At 50.4% G+C, this 20,295-nt stretch overlaps 2 protein-coding genes across 2 annotated transcripts; both read right to left on the minus strand.

The window, feature by feature from the left end:
• Positions 1-4,584: 4,584 nt before the first annotated feature.
• On the minus strand, positions 4,585-5,945 carry LOC122367105 (dual specificity tyrosine-phosphorylation-regulated kinase 2-like; the record flags this gene model as incomplete). The annotated part of the gene is made up of 1 exon (XM_043339918.1): positions 4,585-5,945. A coding segment is annotated over exon 1 (1,005 nt), but the record flags the coding sequence as incomplete, so codon positions are not given.
• Positions 5,946-6,934: 989 nt separating this feature from the next.
• On the minus strand, positions 6,935-20,103 carry LOC122367101 (OTU domain-containing protein 5-B-like). The gene is made up of 10 exons (XM_043339908.1): positions 19,564-20,103; positions 16,682-16,857; positions 15,788-16,007; positions 11,927-12,082; positions 10,902-11,058; positions 10,294-10,514; positions 9,487-9,606; positions 8,809-9,081; positions 8,341-8,446; positions 6,935-8,004 (listed from the first exon to the last, which is right to left on the minus strand). The coding sequence occupies exons 1-10, from the start codon at positions 19,702-19,704 to the stop codon at positions 7,862-7,864; spliced, it is 1,713 nt and encodes a 570-aa protein (XP_043195843.1). The 5' UTR covers positions 19,705-20,103; the 3' UTR covers positions 6,935-7,861.
• Positions 20,104-20,295: the final 192 nt, after the last annotated feature.

The following is a 20,295-nucleotide window of genomic DNA, read 5'->3' on the forward strand; positions in this document are numbered from 1 at the left end:
CTCTCTCTCTCTCTCTCTCTCTCTCTCTCTCTCTCTCTCTCTCTCTCTCTATCTCTCTCTCTCTCTCTCTCTCTCTCGCTCTCTCTCTCCTCTCTATCTCTCTCTCTCTCTCTCTCTCTCTCTCTCTCTCTCTCTCTCTCTCTCTCTCTCTTTCTTTCTCTCTCTTCTCTCTCCTCTCTCTCTCTCTCTCTCTCTCTCTCTCTCTCTCTCTCTCTCTCTCTTCTCTCTCTCTCTCTCTCTCTCCATGCGCAGCGCAGTCGGTCACTAGCCTGACCAAAGCCGGGCCCGACGGCCATCTGTTGCAGGTCACTAACGGCGCTGCCGAGCGGCGGCCAACCCGCTCTGGCCGCAGCTGACGGCCGGGAGACGGACGAGCCGCCATCGCGCGCGGCGTGTCACGGTCGGACACGAACACACACAGACGGTGCGGGCGGGAGGCGCGGTCACACAGCAGCCATCAGTCACAGCCGGGCCGGCCGACAGAAGGCGGTGCGGTCCGCCGGCCCGGTCGGCCGCGCGGCGACGATTAGCGGCCGTTAGCGCCGCTCCGGCACACTGCGGTACGGTGGGGCCGCGCTGCGTGGTGGGATGGGCGCTGTCACCGATGGGTCGGCCACACCACACAGAACAGGGTTACAGAGCTGACAGCGTCCACCCACCCGGGAATCACCACGCCCTATGCGTGCTCAGTGCCCGCGCAGACATAACCAGACATCGCGCCAAGTCTGCAGCACAGCCTGGCCGGGCGCCGGGCCTTCTGAGAGCGGCACTCGTCTCGCTCGGCCGCACATCCCGGATACCGGCCGGCGCGGCTCAATGTAAACCGGCCGAGCTCGGAGACAACGGGATCGGCCGGCGGCCGGCGCGGTGAAAATCGGCCGCCGCCGGCACCGCGAACGGACAGCACAGCCGCTGTACCGGCAGCCGGCGAACTGAACAAAACTGTGTTAGAATTTTCTGACAGACTGTGCCGAACTTCGATGACACGCACTGGCTTCAATTTCCTGCTTTCCTACGTGTACGATTCCCCTTATAAACGTCCTTCTTCAACCACCACTACAAGTCGTCCTTCTCTTCTCGTGCCTCAGAAATATATCCAATAAATGCAAGCAATCCCTGGTCAAGTGGTCAATCCCCGTAATAAATCTCCGATCGCACGTGTCGGCATGTCAGTCGGGTCGCCGCCCAGCGGAGCGGTACCTGACCCAGAGGCAGCCCGTCCGTCAGTCACGTGCTGCATGGGCTGCTTCCTTCCGTGTTGACATGACGGGTCCCGTGCGAGCGTCCGCGGCGGGGCGGGGGTCGGCTGGCACGTGGCCTGGTGGGCCGTCGGCTCTGGTTTCCATCATCGCCGCGCGACGAGCGCTGTACCCGCACTACGCCCACTCTGAGGCGCGTGCAGCTTCGGGGGGCCAGTGAACCCGTCAGTCAGTGAACGTCAGTCAATGATACAGACCCCGAACAGGTTAGCGAGACGAGAGAGCGTCAAGTATGTCTGGTGATGGAACAAAAACGAAAGAAAGAGTAGGTAGTGCATATGTAGTGGTTTGTCGGACACAACGACCACTTATGTACCCAATCGACAGGTAGCCGCTAACGTAATTACACGTGTCTTCATTCATTAGGCAGGGCTAATCCTTTATTGTTATAGCGCTAATTCTTATTCCAACACTAACGAGCTGGAAAGTATTGGATAGGCATAAGTTAGTCAAAGTCGAATGGGTGACTCTCCTGAACAGGTTCTCAATAAGTGATAGTTATAAACGAAACAAAGGAAGAAATAAATGTAAACGAATTGAAGGAACGCGACCCATTTTCGTCTGACGCTTGACCGACATTTGGGGTAATGAAATTGATCCGTCACACTATTGTAGTTCGGATTTCGAGAAGTAGAATGGAAGTTGTTCGAAGTTCAAAGACATTGGGAAGTAGGAAACGAATCAATCATGGTGAGAATGACTACGGAAGCCCAGTAGCGAAGAGTCGGTATTGAGATACTTATCCTAATATCACCGCAACTTTCCAGAATTCTACCCCTACCGCATCAATACCGCATCAAGCGTCAGACCTCGCCACCCGAGTGAGCTCGGTCCGACCAATGACATTTAGTAATGTCCATCAGAGCCGATATCAGACAACTGCGGATAACGGGCTCCAGCGAGCCTTCCTCGAACGCAGCGGGCTTTGTTCGCCTCGCCGAGTCCTGCCGCGCACACGCGGCGACCTTCGGTCGCGCTCGCACAGCCACAACCCGTTCCGAGACGGGGACAAAAAGCCGCTCGCTTCCACGGGAGGAGTCATCGCACCGACGGCTGACACGGCCGTGGCGAAGGGACGCCGCTCGCGGATGGGGGAGCAGCCGGCGCATACATCGACGAACAAACTCGCACTTGTGAACAAAGCCGAACGTCACATTCGACGTCAAGAGCAAGCCTTTTTGTAAGGCATGCTCTCATACGAGCTGCAAACCTCGTTACAGACACTGAATCCCGTTGAGATGACCATTAGTGGCATCCCGCTCGGCTCGGTCGGTGATTGGGGACGGCTGCCGGTTGGCCGGTGCCAATCGGGGCGCACGGGCCGCCGTCGGTCGGGCCGGCACGCCACCGCGGCCGGTCAGCCGTGTCGCCGTCAGCTGGCGGGGGGCGGGCCGCTCAGCCGCTCTGGCACCGGTGCCCTCCCGAGCTGGCGGCCCGCTCAACAACGCCGCCGCCGCAACAGATCGGCGGCGTGGCGCAGGCGGAAATCGGCCCGATCACCGCCGAGGACACATTGTCCACGTGACTGGGCCGGTACCGGGTACCGCGCCGCCGCTGACGTCGCGGCAGCAGAGGACAGCGAGGCTGGGGCTGTCAGAGGCCACCTCTGCAGGCGGGCATATGCGACGTGGGCAAGATGAGACTGATGGGTGCCCGGGTCTCTGGATGCCGCCGCCGCCTCCGGCACGGATCCGATCCCGGACAACGGAGAAACTGCGACGCAGCGCTAGGTATTGAGCGCGGAACGCGCATCTAGCTGTGGTTCATCTGCCGCGCTGTTGCCCAGCAACGCAGCGGACAACACGACCGCAGGCACGCTCACGACTCTCATTGGAGACTGCCACTCGCCGGCGCATAGATTGGCCCTGAATAACTTATCGGCATCACTGAGGACAGATGTCGCGGCTGGCGGCGGCCGGGTCCAGTGCCGGCACATCAATCGATGGCCAAATCACTGGACTGCGCCGGCCGGGTGCGTGGCGCGCCGGGCCGCCAGGACAGGCCGCCGCCGGCCGTGGCGTGACAGCGGGCCCGAGAGCAGCCCCGCCCCGGGACAATCACATGGCCACGAAGCGCGGCCGGCCGTTGACCGCCGCTGTCGAGCCGCCGTTCCGGCCGGCGCGCCGCCGCGCCGGTGTGGCGTCCAGTCTTAGCGGTCACCGGATGGACTGGACTCGACCGGACCAGGCGACACAAATGACTAGATCTGGACGGTCCGGTGTGTCACATAGTACTCAACCAAACTAATCATGACATGACATGGCTGGCTGATAATAAATCGGGAAAAGGTGGTCATCGCAAGTTGATTCTAATGCAGAAGTACCTGACGAATATGCAGTTAGGAAGATCGGACCAAATTCAACATTCCTATGCCCTTTTCCTAGAGACTGAACTGTGATGCATTGTCCAATGTCCATTTCCGCTGCAGACTACCAGGAGCATCAGACATTTTGAAAAGTCACCACCTTCACTAAGACAAGGGAACCGACCTAAAAACAGGCATTTGCATGCACCACACTGAGGGAAGTACTTGATCAGTGCAATGTGCACAAACCATGAAATATGGCCCACTCACAGCCCACAGCTCATATCTCTCACAATTGTCTGACAGCAAGACAGATTCAAACAGTGAACAAGTTGTACCACCCTTTGTACAACAAAATGTGCAGGTGGAAAAGGGAAAGTAGATACTCAGAAAACAATGGCTCTGCAGTATATCTCTCCCATCTCACCTAAATCCAAAATGACAGCCACAGTCCTGTACAGAATCTAACAATGTCTTGCTGTTTTGATTATTGTCCACTGCCAAAAAGCAATGTACCCTGATTACTGAAATGCAGATTTCATTAAAAGTAAGCCCCAAACAGCTTAACAATTTACCAGTTTTTACTGTTACTCTTTTTCTGGTTCCTTTCTAACACATTTCAATGGCCAGAAAATGATAGCTGAATCTCCACTGTACCTGAAATGCATCTTGGATTGACATTAATTGTTCAGCCTGGGTACATTTTAAATGGCTTAAATGTTTGAAAGACAATTTTGAGTTCAAAACAAAAAAGTAGGTATGCATTGCACCTACTCTGGGAATGGGATACATGTTAACAAGAACATGACATCTAGGGCTGGTATGTATCACTCCAAGCACAGACAAGCATATCCAGTATCCACACCCCTCAACATTACAGCACAGGCTTCTAAAAGATTCATTTTGGAATTGTAATGCTGACTTGTAGTCAGTCTGCCACACACCAACCACACACTACCCATCACATCTTGGCATAAATTGAGTGAAAAGGGTGATATGGAAAAGACTGACTGAACTTACCTTGATGCCACTCCTGCCCTGCTGCTTCAGCAAGACATTTTCTGGCTTCAGATCACAGTGGATGATTTTGTTCCTATACAACACATCCAGGCATTGGAGCAGTGAGTGTGCGAACTTCCTCACCAGCTGCAGACTAAAACCTTGGAACTTGTTCTTCTTGATGAGTTCATACAGGTTGATTGATAAAAGCTCAAATGTGATGCATATATGGTTCCGAAAGGTGAAGTTATCATACATGTGAATGATGTTGAAGGTATTGTACTTGTCCTGTTTTCTGAGATGCTCAAGGATCTTGATCTCCTCCTGTGCCTGCTTGTGAAATCTCTTCTCATTTCTGACCATCTTCAATGCAACATGTATGTGATGCTTGTGGTCATATGCCTTCACAACCTGTCCAAAGCTTCCTTTTCCTATCACTTTCAGCACCTCATACCTGTATGAGACATGGTCATGGATGATGTGGATGTATGAACCTTGATCATCATCATAACCACAGTTGTTGCTACTTCCTATGATACCTGGTTTCTTCTTGGCATTTGCTCCTATATAGTAGATTTCTGGATAGGAGTATATCTCTTGCTGTTCATAGGGTGTCAACTTTGTTTTATACACCCTTAGAATCTGTTCTGGTGTAGCTACAACATTTTTTGGCTTGGCAGCTGACCCATTCTTCATTGGGCTACTTGTGCTCTGACTGTTCCCATCTGTTGTTGTTGTGCCTGGTCGCACATGAGGCAATGTCTGGCCTTGGTCATTGTTTTGACCATTCTGTCCAGCCTGCGCATCACCATTTGTTTGTGCTGCATCCTGATAGAACATGTTGAGCTGCTGCACCTGCATTGCCTCACCATTCTGATTTGCTCCATTCTGTCCTTTCAAGGGAGGCAAGTGAACCACATTGCTATTGTCCCCAATGTTCTGAATGTATCCATCATTAGCACCAGGGGTGTTGGACGTCGTACCATTCATGTTTCCTAGTAAAGACCTTGTGCGATACAGGGGCATGGTCAAGTCCTGGGCACACAATCTTCACACGCAGCTCACTTCACTCAAAGTCTGAGTACATGTGCATGAGCCTATCGAGGTAAAATCGCACCAGGACCTCACGGGTCCCACAACGCACACCAGGAAAATCCAGCACAAAGGGGCTCGTCGACGAAGCCAGTTGAACACCACATCCAATTCCGCTGTTTGCCATGCCCACCTCGGAGGGTGGATGTCAAAAAACTGATCACACCATAGTAAAACGTTGCGGGAATCGTCCTGAATCAGTTTCACAACTCCCTCCAGTCCAGCACACTGCGCACGCTACCCCTCTTCGGACTCCGCACTCAAACGACCCTCACTCCTCGAGCTCGGCTTGGAAAATGGCGACGCGTCAATGTCCCGTGACGTCATAGAGAGTCGACCAATCACAAGGCGAGCTCGGCCGATCAGCTGTTTTGAGAGGTTGCAGCTAAAAAGACCGTAAGCTCTTGCGGTGGGAAGACCAATTTCCGCAGCCCAAGGCCCTACCGCAGGCCGCAGCCCTAGTATCTATGACCGTGCGCAGCCCGTGCCTCTGCAGGAATACAGATTACAGGAAGATTTTGACGCTGCCCTGCGATGGACCTTGGAAAACCGCTGAAGTCTCATTTACCGAATCATCAGATAGCATGAGGAATCCGCCTTCTGCTCGTTTATAACGCTGTCCTTTTGGATGGGTGCTGGGAGGGTGCGTCCCACACCAGAATCAGGCAGTGTACCAAATGATGAAGGCACGACTTTGCAATGCTTTCCTCCTAAGAAACTCATACAATTAACGTGTCAGCCTACTGGATGCCTGGATACTGGATGGATAGTCTAGTCCCTATTGATTGGGTGAACGAACTTCATTCGCCCAATCGATAGTGACTAGACTATCCAGGTATCCAGTAGGCTGACAACGTAAGTTTTTGTATCTTCGTTCAACGGAGATAGGCCGGTCCCCTACATCAGGCTCCAGCATCGACACAGCTTCGCCATCCTGCACTCCGCTGGGCTCCTTACAGACAGCTTGCTGAAGGCATTGCATATCTGCGCTGCGACAACCACGTAGGATGAGATATTGGATCTGTACCGAGCGCCTATCCATAACTGAAGAATGGCCTAATCATGGCGCTCGCATTGATAGACGGTCCGAATCTGAACCAACAATGGTCCAATCAGAAGTGAACAGTGTTACACGCACTCCTTTCCCATTCGCCACGGTGCATTCTACACGTTATAAACATGTGCTGGTAATATAAGCGTCATTTCTTATCCGGAATCTATCACATTGGTGAAACTAATGCGCTAATCAACGTTCCACGCCCGCTGCAAAGGCACGTCAGAAGTGAAGCAACGGATATATTGGCATATTTTCTCGGGAAACAGACTAGAGAACAACAGGAAATCACTGGTGTGGCACTATCAGTAAATAAACCGGGATTCAAAACAGATTTGTACAAAAGAAGACTCATAAACTTCACCCTCTGCCAATCACTCAACTAAAAATCCCCCTTATTGATGACGTACCGTGCTAGATTTACAGCGGCAACCGCAGTACTCTTTCCCTTATTCATCGGCCACCCCGCCCCGCCGATCGACGGCCGGCAAATCAACCTTAGGCTACGGGTTCGATGACGTCACGTGCGGCCACCCCAGGCGATCGGGAGGCACACAGTGACGTCGCGCAGTCGGATCGATGACGTCACACCCGCCGCGGACGGCCAATCACGCCAGGCCTGCTGTGTCGGGTGACGTCACTGGCCGCTGGCCGCTATCGCCGGGGATATGTACACAGGGCGGCACCCCTGCGGCTGTGACCAGCGCCCTGCCGATCTGGGTCCCCTACCTCGGGACCCCGACCATCCCCCGTGCCCCTCCCCACCGGCAAACCATCCGCGCTGCGTGCCGGTGCACACACACAAACACACAAACAAAATCACGTGCAAGGCAGTCGCTGGTATCCTCTGAGGGTGGTACGACCGGCCGGCGGCCGCACCTACCAAATGTACAGCGTAAAGCACGGGGTAAGTCCATACAAAACCATGTAACGCCGATTTATCGGGTCTGTGCGCAACAAAGTAACGGATATTCTCGGGAAATCTGCACGGAACAGCATCTAAAATATTTGACAACAAGGGATTCGGCCAAACACACACGAATCACGCGCTTGACGAAACAATACTGCTCTATGCGTTTTGCACGTTCTCCCAATCAATGCAGTCGTTCTGTTGCCCGGGCGCTGCTGCGCCGGTGCTGCCACCTAGCGTCGTTAACTCGAAGTTGAAGGTCCGGCGCCGTCCGCGCTGCGGTCGCCATTCTCGTCTTTGCTCTTTTTGAGGCTGTCGAGGTACTCCTGCTGGGAGGCGGCCAGCACCTGGGCCAGAATGCCGGCGTCCTCCCACTCGGAGAGGCCTGTGGGTGGTAGTGTCAGCATTGGAACAATAAAGGTGTGGCGTACCGGTCAAAATTACTGAGGGACGCCGCCGACCATTGCGTCGACGGTCTGCGAACGAAGGACGCGAGTTTGGGGTATTCTAAAAAAAAAAATAATCAGGCAGTCTATTCGTAGCTTCTAATTATACTTGGATTGGTGTATCCAGGGTAGACGAATTCGGACCTGGAACTGAAACTTCGCATACTTTGTTTGCATACGGTGCCGGCATACTTTGACACGGTACGCATCGAACACGGCCAATTTCCTACTATACGAATATTATGTGTACCACCGAAACACGGCACACTACGTACCGAACAGTGCCGGCGGCAGCTGGTTCATGAACGAGGCGGTTTCCATCAGCGGGAAGCCCAGGTCCCGACTGGGCCCGGGAGCGGCTACCGGTGAACCCACGCGCTCCTACGGGACGAAATCGATCAGTCAGAGGTCAGACACCGAGCCGGGCACCGAGACACCGAGTCAGAGGTCGTCAGTCGTCAGTGAATCGCGCCGGTGAGACAGTACACGATAACACGAGAAACGCGATAAACTGGTAAAGGCAATGTCTTACCTTTGTGTCAAAAATCATTTACAGTACATTTTCAAAACGTCCATTTTGACAGTTTTGGCCGCTGGAGAACAAACCGTTGATTTTACGTCAAATCCGAGGACACGCTATCGAAAGAGCTTTAAAAGATATCCAATACTTTTTCCGCAATGTTCTAGCCCTCCCCTTCGGTGTGCCTCCTCTCTCCTCACATCCGTAAGTCGTAAGCACTCACCTGTGCTGCTGCCGAGGTGGCGCCGGCCGCGGAGCCCGCACCAGAGGCCGGTCCGGCGGCCGGTGATCCTGCGCCGCCCTCCGCGCCACCCGCCCGCGGCGACGCCAGGGGGGACAGCTTGGCGGCGCCTCGCGGGGAGCCGCGGCCGCTGCCAGAGCGGGCCGACGCCCCGGCCGAGGGGGAGGCCTGTCCGGCCGGCGGACTCCGGGCCGGCAGCGGGCGCGGGGAGCGCACGTCGGCAGAGGTGGCCGTCGACGAGGAGGCGCAGGACGTCTGCCGGGGGACGGGGCCAGTCAGCGGGGCCGATAGCTATGATATAACAGACGCTCAGAGAGGATGATGAATTCAGAAGAACTGAGCGTGTGTGTTGTAGTGCTACATGGTTGGTATACGGCGGGGGCCGGAAGACTGATCGAGAAACATTGTTCAACACAATATGTCCGTAAGTTAGACTCAAGCGCTGAATTTTAGCAACAAACACCACATGCATTTGAATCTACTCTACGTCCGTTCCATCACGGAAATAACCGTCTTATGGCTATATCCGTAATCGTAAGCTCAATATCACTACGAGCCTAACTTTCAGATCACATGCCTCCCAGCACTTGCTTTATGCTTTTCAACCCTGGAAATGACACCAGTTTAATTTGTTCCAATCGACCAGGTCCCGGCAGTCACCTTGTTTCGTTTCTCGTTGTCTTTGAGCCACTGCAGGTAGCTCTCCCGGGCCACCTGTTCGGAGATGGTCTCATTGGTCGCCTCCCAGTCCGTCGCCTTCAGCTTGTCTTCCAGCATCGTCTGTAACACATTCAGCAATCAGTAACTGTGTGAGACATCGTGAGAGTCAATGAATGGCCAAAACGAGCATTGAATGAATGAATGAATGAATGAATGAATGAATGAATGAATGAATGAATGAATGAATGAATAAATGAATGAGCAGGACGCGGAAAATCACTCCATGTTGTCATCATACACCACCGCGCCACCCTTAACAGTATGCACAGCCCTCAGCAGACTGCGTGGTAGGTATTCTTTTTCCGACAAAACTGATAATAATTCAAAAGGCATGTTATCAGTCGGTCGAAACTCACTGCAAATAGATGCGCCATGCTCCACTCCTTCGATAGGGCCTATCAATAAACAAAGCATACGCCTTGTGCGGCAACAAAATGTAAAAGTTCGTTTTGGTGGCAAATCTAAACTTTTGGGTTTTGTTGCCAAACTGGATGGAAAATGCATACGATGATAATGCCAATCTAAGCTGCGGAGTCTCGCGCATCTTGCTGTTACGATTTCCGAGTGCCCGATAGCATAGTATTCGCGTTATTCTCGGTTTTGTCGAAAAAAAAAGAATACCTACCACGCAGTCTGCAGAGGGCTGTACACAGCTTGCATCGGCAGTATGACGAACGCATTTCCATCCATCCCTTCCCAATCACCATTTGCCTGTGTTATCTCTCACCGGTCACGCTCCTTTCTCACCTGTTCAATGTGCAGGTCCTCGCTCTTCTTGGCGGCGTCGGTGAGCAGGTTATGGTCGGCTAGGCCGGGCACATAGCCGGGCAGACCCAGGCCGACTCCAATGGTGGCCTTGTACGGGTTCACCACAGAGTTATAGTGCGTGCCGCGGTGGTAGGACAGTCGGATTGGCTCGTTCACCTGACCGCCCGGCTCCTGGGGCGCGTGGAAAATGTTGATCGCCTCTGTGGAGTAGAAAGAAAGGGGGCCCGGTTAGGTGCTGGATAAGGGAAGACGTAAAGACTAAGCAGCAAACTGAAGCTGGTTTGGAGGGTTGTGCGCAGATGTACTTCAAGGAGAGGCTGCTTTAAAACCTACGACGAGTACGTATACGTAACTCACCAAGCACTAACTTTAAGGAGAATCCATTACTATGTGTGCACTGTCACATACGGGTAACGAGATTTACTCGGTGTCAACCATTCCTACCAAATCGGCCGTAAGACCCCCCCCCCCCCCCCCACACACACACTAAAGCTACGTCAATTGAGACAGATGGACAGCAGTAACAGTGGAACACCTACGCTGGGGACGGGGAGGGACCTCCGGGTCACCATCGCCCCTCTCCTCACCGGAGCTATAGCAGAGCACCTCGATGGTACGGCTGTACATCTCGCTCAGCGCCTGGATCTCGATGTGGTTGCCGTGTACCCATGGCTTGCTCTTGCGTCGGATGTACTCGCGGAAATCCTCGGTGATGTACTGAGAGAAGTAGTCTTCGTTCGAGCCCTGCAGGCAAGAGACGGGAAATGTCACGATATATAACGATGGAAATAAGCAGGAAACTCCTGCGGGTGGCGTCCCATGGGTGGAGGCAAGTAACCATATAGTGATTACTGATTATGGTTACAGTATGAAACCGCTGTCGTCGCTGGTGATCGAATCAGCGCAGTCCGCAGTCACTACAGCAACAGCCACTCTCGTAATCTCGTGGGACGTGCAAATACGCCGACCACTGCTGTCCGTGAGCATATACAAGCAATCAAATAAATTCAGCGATGGTTCGATACAATCAACCATCTAACCGACATACCACAACCACATATTACCGATAATGCACCAGTTACCATTGGTTTCAGATATAAACCTTGCGTATGATGCCTTGCAAAAAGCATAACAGCGTTCGTCACCGGACACACCGAGTGTTACGGGGGAGGGGTAAGGTTGGCTGCATTCCTGAGCGATGAGTGTACATTTTACCGTGAGGCACCAGTGACTCACGCCTCATTCAGCTAAGCAGGACAGAGACATTGGACTGGACTACAATGACTTGGATGTGTCAGACGTGGGCACGGGACAAATACAGATCGGCTTGCCAACGAGTATTGCCAATGATATGTCCTCAGCTTGCCAGGGTCCGAAATCAATAATTCAATGTGTGACTATCAGCCGTCTTGCGACACTGTATCTATTTGTGAGCATCATTAGCATACCAGTATGTGAGCCTGACTGGCAAACCATGGGCCAGAGTAGATTTGAGTGTATTCGTTGAAAGCTGTCAGCTTACCTAAAACAAGCTAAAGGTTTGCGCCTGTCGCTGACACGAGTGTTTGGAAACTCACGGCAGGTATATACCCGTGTGTACCCCGGTACTCACAATGTACTCCATGCAGTACTTGCGGACGGTGAGATGCATCTCCTCGTCGCCAAAGATCTGGTCTGCCACGGCGCGGAACAGGCAGGCACCGTCCTCCACCGTACGTTTGATCATCAGGCCCTTCTTCTTCAGCTTCTTCTCGAACTGACGCTCCTTCTGCGGGTGTCAAAAGATAAACTGTGTCAGACCTGGGTCACCATAGCGCCAAGCTAATAGCACGGTCAAGAGCAGGACGATGCCGCAATCACCTAACGGCGTGCAGAAAGACAAAGGAGGTGGAAAATCAGGGACGGACGTCGGAAAGAGGCCGTGACATCAATCGGGTCATCTAGAGAGAACGGAGAGTATACATAGACCTGGAACGGAACATATAAATCCTTGAAAATATTGAACCGGTTTTCGGGGAGGATGGGGAATGCGAGGTGTCTCCCCAAAAGTGATCGCCGATCCTAGTGAAGCCTAGCAGACGGCGGCGACAACTATTTGTGCGAGACGGTATGCTGCATAGCACCTAACTACACGATGATGCTCTAGCCCGTACTAAGCGGCTCCACAGTCGGGTGGCGACGGTCCATGAGTATCGTTCATGATTATCGAACAAAGGCGGTAAACAGGAAGCACGCCTCGCTGCGATAGAATCCAAGGTGCTTATAGAGACACTGAAACGATGAACACTGTTCACCGGCTATAAAGGAAGCTCACCGAGAAATATTATTTATAACAGCCGTCTCTGAATCACTCTTTGATTGCCGAGATATCATAAATAACACTGATCAAACAAGGTGAGCAAATGAGCCGACAAGTGACGGGATCCGACACGGCTAATCAATTATTGACCATACGGCGAGTCTTCTTCTTTCTTTAGTATCTATACGTCAGTCTCTCAATTTCACTTTCAGCATGTAAGATTGGCTTCAGAAATTTAGCGTACGGTAATGTCTAAAACATATCAGCAAGCGTTCCGATGTTGATCGATCAGCATGAAGTCGGAAAATCAATCACACCTAGTTATAACGCGAAAACCAAAGGAAGGCGAAGGCCGGACGGCAAAGTCCCCGCATAGAAAACTGTAAGATTTTATAATTGAGCGTTTAAATCGATGTCAGCGCCCGCCATATGGACTACCATGCACCATGTGGTGCGAATAATCCTGCCTTCCTCCGGTGCAGTGATTCAGCCATTTATGCGACTCAGCGTAGTATATCTACTCAGCGAACGCAAGTCATTCCGTCTTTCCATTCGGAAGCCACAGGGAAGGAGAGGGTCGAGGGAGCATTGCTGCAGATCTCTGGGGCGTATAGGATTAGGCACCCACGCCATGCTCAAAATATAAATTATTTCGACGACAGTTAATCGTAGAAAGGATATAATTATTTTCCCAAAAATTATCAAATAACTCTAGCGACACTGAGCAAAACACTGAGCGTTTAGCGAGCACATTGTCGGTGAGTAATTTACGTGGCTCAATTACCTAACGCGACCTACCGCCACTCCAATCCTCTTACCCGACAAAGGCGCCTGACCTTGGTTTTGGCACACCTAGCTGAACTAAACGTCCCGATCCGACCACCATAAAAACGACGAGTTGGCACCGGAGCGGTGGCAGCGAGCTGTCCTGCTCACCTGTGCTCCTCCCTCCCTCTCCCTTTTACCAATCCTCTACCACGCCGTCTTCTAGGATCGGAACGCCGGACGCTTTATCTCTCCTCCCAGATATGGAGTACCACTCTATCTCCGCGAACAAACCGAGGGGGGGGGCGCTCTCCCTCCCTCCGCCCTCAGTGAGCTCCGTCCCTCCCTCTCCCCCATCGTAAACTCCTCGCTCTCTCCCCGGCCGGTCGTCTGCCCTCCCCGGACGTCGCAAATCATCAGCGGGCGCCGGGGCACACCGCGGCGTCACCGCCCCAGTGGGTCCACAGACGCGGCGGGTGAGCTACCCACAGCTATGGTGGTCTACTGGAGATTCCTGAGCATCACGAGTCAAACCTTGTTGTTTGCCTGTTTGGTAGCTTGTTCGCTATCCAAGTTCACAAAAAAAAACCTTGGCGTTAGTTATACGCAGTCGTCACATGAGCTACGCTTCTGCGGCCGGCGGTAGGAAAAAGCAGCCGCATGCTCCGTCTCCAACCACAATCCCGTACCCGGCGTGTCACAGCCCACATCTTCCACCCGTATCTCCGAGGACAGTCCATCTAGCCGCCCATCTCACTCCACCGTCATCCCCGGGTACCTCTCTCGGTCCCTACATTACCCTGGCTGCCATAGGCGGCCCGGGCGGCGGACAAAGGGACACACCGGGCCGGCAGCGGTCGATGCCGGCCGACCGACTCCCTCGACGGACCGAGCGCCGCCATCGCCGCCGGAGCGAGCGGCAGCGGAGCGATAGGGCAGAAATGGGAGGAGGCGGGGGAGGAGGGGAGGGGAGTGCGGAGTCGGGGCGGCTGAAAATGAGACCAACACTCTAGGGGAGTGGGGCGGGCGACATTCTGTTCACACAAACAACCTTGCGCGTATGGACGAGAATGTGTTTGCGTGAGGGTTTCAGACGAAGTTCTTCTAGGTCTCGGCGGTCAATTTACAAGTCGGTACCGCTCCAAGCGTCAAAAGACCGATACCGCACAGGTTTACCAAAGATACTTTGTCTCTGATTCATAACGGCCAAAGGGCGGCAGAGTGTTTCGTAACTTTATCTGAAAGCATGATTAATAACAATGAACAACGAAGGAATCTGCGAGTCATCGACAGTATAGTGTATACTGACAATTTTAAATGTTTTAGCGTTTCCAATAGCCCCAGAAGTGGAAACATTCTTGGAAGCAGATCTTGCCATATAAATCAATATTAACTCAGCTAAAACTAGAACACACTCCATATCCAGCGCTATTTTATGTAATGTTACCTTACGTAACCCACCGTCCCGCTCCCGAACATTCGAAAACGAATCGAAGCACCAAATTACCACGACCACAGTCCACGCTGCACTGTCCCGTGAGACTAAATAATGCTGAAATTCGCAAAAGTCCTCCTCCCCCCCTTCCCCCAGCCATCACCAGATGATATTCATTCATGAAGAGCGTGGCAGTGACATAGCACCCCGGCCCCGCCCCAGCCCAGGCAGCAGTATTGACCCCCGTCAGCGCGTGGGTGGTGTCTGGCAGCCAACAGCACTTGTCCATCGCCATATCCAGCGATTATTCATGCATTTGTGCCGCAAAAGCTGGGGGCATCTCAACACCTAGGGTGTGGACACTGGACTGTTTTTACTTATCATCCAACACTGTTGTTGTGACTCACTATAATATGAGGACGTCATAAGCCGTTGCTGATATGCTGGCTCTCCCAGGCTAAATCAGGCCCGATATGTCGTTGGCTGCTCGTCCAACCAGTCTGATTGTCTTTGCGGGGTCACGGCGGATCCGTACGGCTGCCGTGCTTATATCGTACAGAGCATATATTTCTGGAGCATCCGTTCCCGCTGAAACATCGTGTTTGAGCACCCCAGCTCTCCTCACTTCCGAGCCAAATGCAGTCTGCTTTTGACCTATCCGCGTCTTCGTTTCAATAATACGGAGCTGTTCCCCAACCATCAGATACAAGGCCCTCCATCTGCAAGAATATTGCTCCACCTTGCTGCCACAGCAACGCGTCCTCTTAACTGAATCATCTCCCCTTCCCCTGTAGCGCCGTCTCTCACCTCAAGACACCAAAACACATTTTTTCAGCTTCACGATCGGTCTCACCCCGTGCCAGAATCTCTCTCCCACCACCTCTCCTCACGTAACTGTCCCTTCCATCTCACCTCCTGTCAAAGTTTCTTCCACCACCTTTTCTAATTTCTCCACCTCACCCCTCCCGACTCACCTCCTGCCACTGGTCGTCGGTGAGGTCCCAGCAGTCGGCCCCGTACTCGTCGCCAGAGTTGTACCCAGACGCAGCCTCGGTCTCTATACGGCTGCCCGAGGGCCCGGCCACCACCAGTGGAGCGCTGGCAGCAGCGGCAGCAGCGGCGGACGCGGGGTGGAACGTGGTGGGCGAGGCCGTGCCACGCTCCGTGCGGTCGCGGTGCTTGGCGCGAACCGATCTGCAAAGAGAGGGCGACATGCAGCGACATGGGTCAGTCAACGAAACCCGAACGAGAAGACACTCGCATAAATAATTTTAAAGTTCAAAAGCTCAGCGGGTTAAGATGGAATAAAATGAATTCCTTTTTACCAAAACATGTTGCAAGGAACTCTGTACTGCGAGACCACGATTTCCGAGACTAGTTTGTCCTGTAACTGCGCATATGCCCCGATCACGAAGATATGAAGCATGAGTCGTATTATTGTATGGTTGAGTCACCATCCAATGGGAGTTGCGATGTTCCTTTTAACTTCTAAACATGGTGGCAGAGACGTTTCTCGAAAGAAAGACGATCAGCCATTAAATTCGCCGAGATCCCTCAGAGGCTGTACTGTCATGCTGGTTGTATCCTCAAACATCTTGTATCACGAACCGATTCAGCTGAATGACGCCACGAGCTTAGAAATCGTCTCTTTGCCGTACCGGCGTACCTACCAGTTGGTGTTTATATCGTCCCCCCCCCCCCCCCGCCGACAAGCACATCGTCCGCAGCCAATCCAGTTTCGTCCTCAGACAACAGTCCTCTCCCATACCTATCCAGAATCTCCACCAATCCCTGATGATGTTTGCATTCCAAGAGCACTGGAACTGCACTACCAATCAATAATCATCTGTGATTGAGCGTCTCCGTACCTGTGCGGACTGGCGCGGTGTCGCCGTTTGGCCGGGTTGGCCGGCTGCTCGCGGCCGTCGTACTCGTCGTACTGCGGAGCCGTATCGTCACTGCGGCCCGGCTGCAGAGGCCACACGGGCGGCGAACTGGCGCTGGACGCGAACAGACGCTCCAGGTCGTTCCTGGCCACTGGCATCTGAGACAGAGCAGGGGCAGACGTGCGAGGACAGGTTAGGTTACCAGTGTGGTACAAAGGACACACTACAAAGTGCCAAGAGGCAGCTGATGCTGAGTTTTTTTTGGTAGCTGTACCGTAAACCAGAGCAACTTTGTACCACTTTTTAGGTTTTTGTTGAATATCTTTTTTAATTGTTGTCCAATCTGGCTAGTTTTTTGCAAGGTGGAAGCTACAACCTTTGTCAACAGTTTGCTCTAGAGTAAAAGAATGCTAGCATCTTGAGTTATTTTATTTTTTTTATTGAACAAGTGGTCAAGGTTGTAGAGGGGTTTTACAACTTTGTACCACTGATTATAATCCTATTTTATTCAATGCTAACGAATAAAATGGTATTTTACAGAGCATCTTTGGTCCACATAAGATCTTTTAAAAAATATCCTGACACACCAGGAGTTCAACTGCCTGAAAACAATCACAGAAACACTGGTTTACAATGGGGCAACAGATTCACAGTGAACGGCTGTTCCGGGCTTTGGATGGAGTAAAATCACATGAGCACTCTGGCTTTTAAATGAGCGGCTGAGTAAGAACCACAAAACTCAGCACCTTCAGAAGTCACTTGACAGTTCTCTAACAAATGAAGGTCATAATGAAGGTCGAAAAATCATATTGGATAGGTATGGAATACAACAGGCTGGGAAATAATCTGGATTTGGAGGACTAAAAATGAAATATAGACGCAGCAGCATAACCAATCGACTATCAACATCAATAACTTCCAGCATTGACTGTCATAAATGACGAAAAAAGTATGCTATAGTGATGAGAAGCTTCCTAAGAATGATTTCCTGGTGGACCAAAGTTGTAGCATTTTGACGGAAAAAGTGCTTGCAACTTTGACCACCACCCCTAAAAAATGACCATAAAAAGAAAATGGGGGTTTTCTTCCTCTAAGCCTTTGGAGAACTCATGTACTTACTGTCTAGATAGCCAGTGTCGCTCCAGTTCTTACCAGTTCCGCTCCTTACATCATCCTAGCAACTTCTGTTTTTTGCGCCAAAATCAAGGCTTTTATTATAAAAATTCTGCTGCTGTCAAGGTCACATAACAAAAGCAGGTCTGTTCACACATAGTTAGGGCACATATTGGGCTAAATTGCCTGCATGAAAAAATGTCCCAAATATTACGATGGATTTTTTAAAAAATCAGCAAAGTATCTTTTCCATGGTGGACCAAAGTTGCACCGATGGACCAAAGTTGCTCTGGTTTACGGTATGCAAAATGCATTGCTAATAAGGCGGTGTGAGTAATATCATTTTAGGACCCCTGCAGGTGGTTTTGTATCATTGAGATAGTAGAAAAACAATGTCTAACTCTTCCAAGGCGCCCTGTGAAATGAATACCAGTATCATGACACTCCTTTGGTTTAGAGGACAACCCAAGAGTGCAAGCTATCATAATTGTTGAACAAATGTAAAAAGGGGCTGTGTTTTGTAGCTGGAAACATGTGGGTAGGTGAACATGAGCTGTAACTGATAGCTTAGAAGAAGCAGAAGTAAAGAAGATCTGGGTTTGACTGAATCACTGAAACCTAAACTATGCCTATCCTCGACCAATGTTCTTTGCTTTTCGCATGGTGACTTTAAAAAAAAATATATATATATATATATATTTGGCCAAACATCACAATGAATATGTTTTAAGCTATAGGCATAGTGGCATGTGAAGCATAAAAACAAAGAGTTGCTTTTGCATTTTTTGAATGTTTGCTGGGGCAACACCAATTGTACATATATAACTAGCATAATGTAGGAGCTCACTTAGATCCACTTTGCCTCCCTTCCATAAATTCAGAATCCGCCAGATGACACTATTTTTCTACATGCCTCTATGGCTCTATGCCTATACCAAGTTGCCTCTATTCCCTATTCATGATTGATTCCCTATTCCCTTGGATTGTTCAGTGTTTCACAATGTAGCAAAACAGGGTTGATACCTATCAGGAGCATAACATTCAAACCAAAATATCATTACAAGAAAAATATGTTTGCATCCTAATGTCCACACCTTTCATGTTATCCTTCCACTTTCCTTAAATATTTACTTATGCCCATAATAAAATGAATATGACTTAATATGACTAAAACAAGTAAAAAGACAGGGGACAAAAAAATTAAAGATAAAAACATCTTGTTTAATGTTTTATGCTTGTGGAATCCATGTTCTTTCTTGTTAAGATTACTCTCCTACCTCCTGCCATCAAAATACTAATTAAAAATTATGCTAAAATATACCAGCTGGGGGAATGAGTAGTTTGGAGAAAAGATATCAGTGACATAAAACTCTGACTGCTAAAAATGGCAGCAACAAAGCTATGGATGATGTAATGTAATGCTTTCAAATTGCAGAAAAATTGTGACTCTCACATACTATAAAACATGCACTACAGTATTTTATTTTGACAGAAGTGGACAAGAAGGATGCATGCATTAAATTTAAATCTGCATTCACTCTTTTCTCTATTCTTCTCCACTTGTTGTGCTCTAACAGTAAAATTATGCATGCAGAAGCACGTAAGATTAAAATGTATGTCACAAGTTGAATTTAAAACACTTATATTTATGAAAAGCAAAGGAAAAAGTCACATTGTCACATTCAATCTGCAAGTGTTTCAGTTTGGATTTGCGGAGCCAGACCCATACCTACAGCAATATGGATTCATACCTGAAGTGCATTTGCCGCCTGGGTCAAATTCACTGAATTATGACTATGATGCCCGATATGAGATCCAAGGAGAGTAGGACCTTCAGTACTCTCTGTCTCCAAAGGGCGTTCAGCGCTCTTCTTTTTATGTTTGATAGTCATCTTGACATGAAGGTCTCGCACCAATCCTTTTAGCTGATTCAGACAAAGCTAAGTTTCGAAATTCCTGATGTTAGAGAAGATCACTATTTAATTTTGGAAAGGATCAACGTCTCCCGACGACCAGCACAGGATTTACTAAACTAATGGCCGACAGCCAGCACCGAGAAAATAGCAACGATGGCGACGATGGCGACGACCATCCCAGCTGCTCATTGTTTATTTTCCACAGATAATAATAGTGCTGAGTGACAAGTATCATTTTTTGCTTCATAAAGTCGTCCTGCAGGGACTAATAGATTAATTCATTAGGGCTAAATATATTTTTTGAATCAAATTAATCAGTGTAATGATAAATTTATATGATTTGAGGAAAAACTGCCACAAAAATATAAAAAAATTAGCATGTATTTATCTGAAAGTGATGGGCATAATCTTATACAAGACTGGCGCAGTAAGTACAAAATCACTTTTTGTTCTTTTGTGTTCTATTTGGTAAGTTCTGCTTACAAAGGTGTCTAATGATCAGTATACACCAATAGCTTATCTATCTTGTTTGAACCTGTCAACGAGAGTTATATATCCACTATACGA

This window comes from Amphibalanus amphitrite, unplaced genomic scaffold, assembly GCF_019059575.1.
Source record: "Amphibalanus amphitrite isolate SeventyFive unplaced genomic scaffold, NRLGWU_Aamphi_draft 000850F_arrow, whole genome shotgun sequence".
NCBI lineage: Eukaryota > Metazoa > Arthropoda > Thecostraca > Balanomorpha > Balanidae > Amphibalanus > Amphibalanus amphitrite.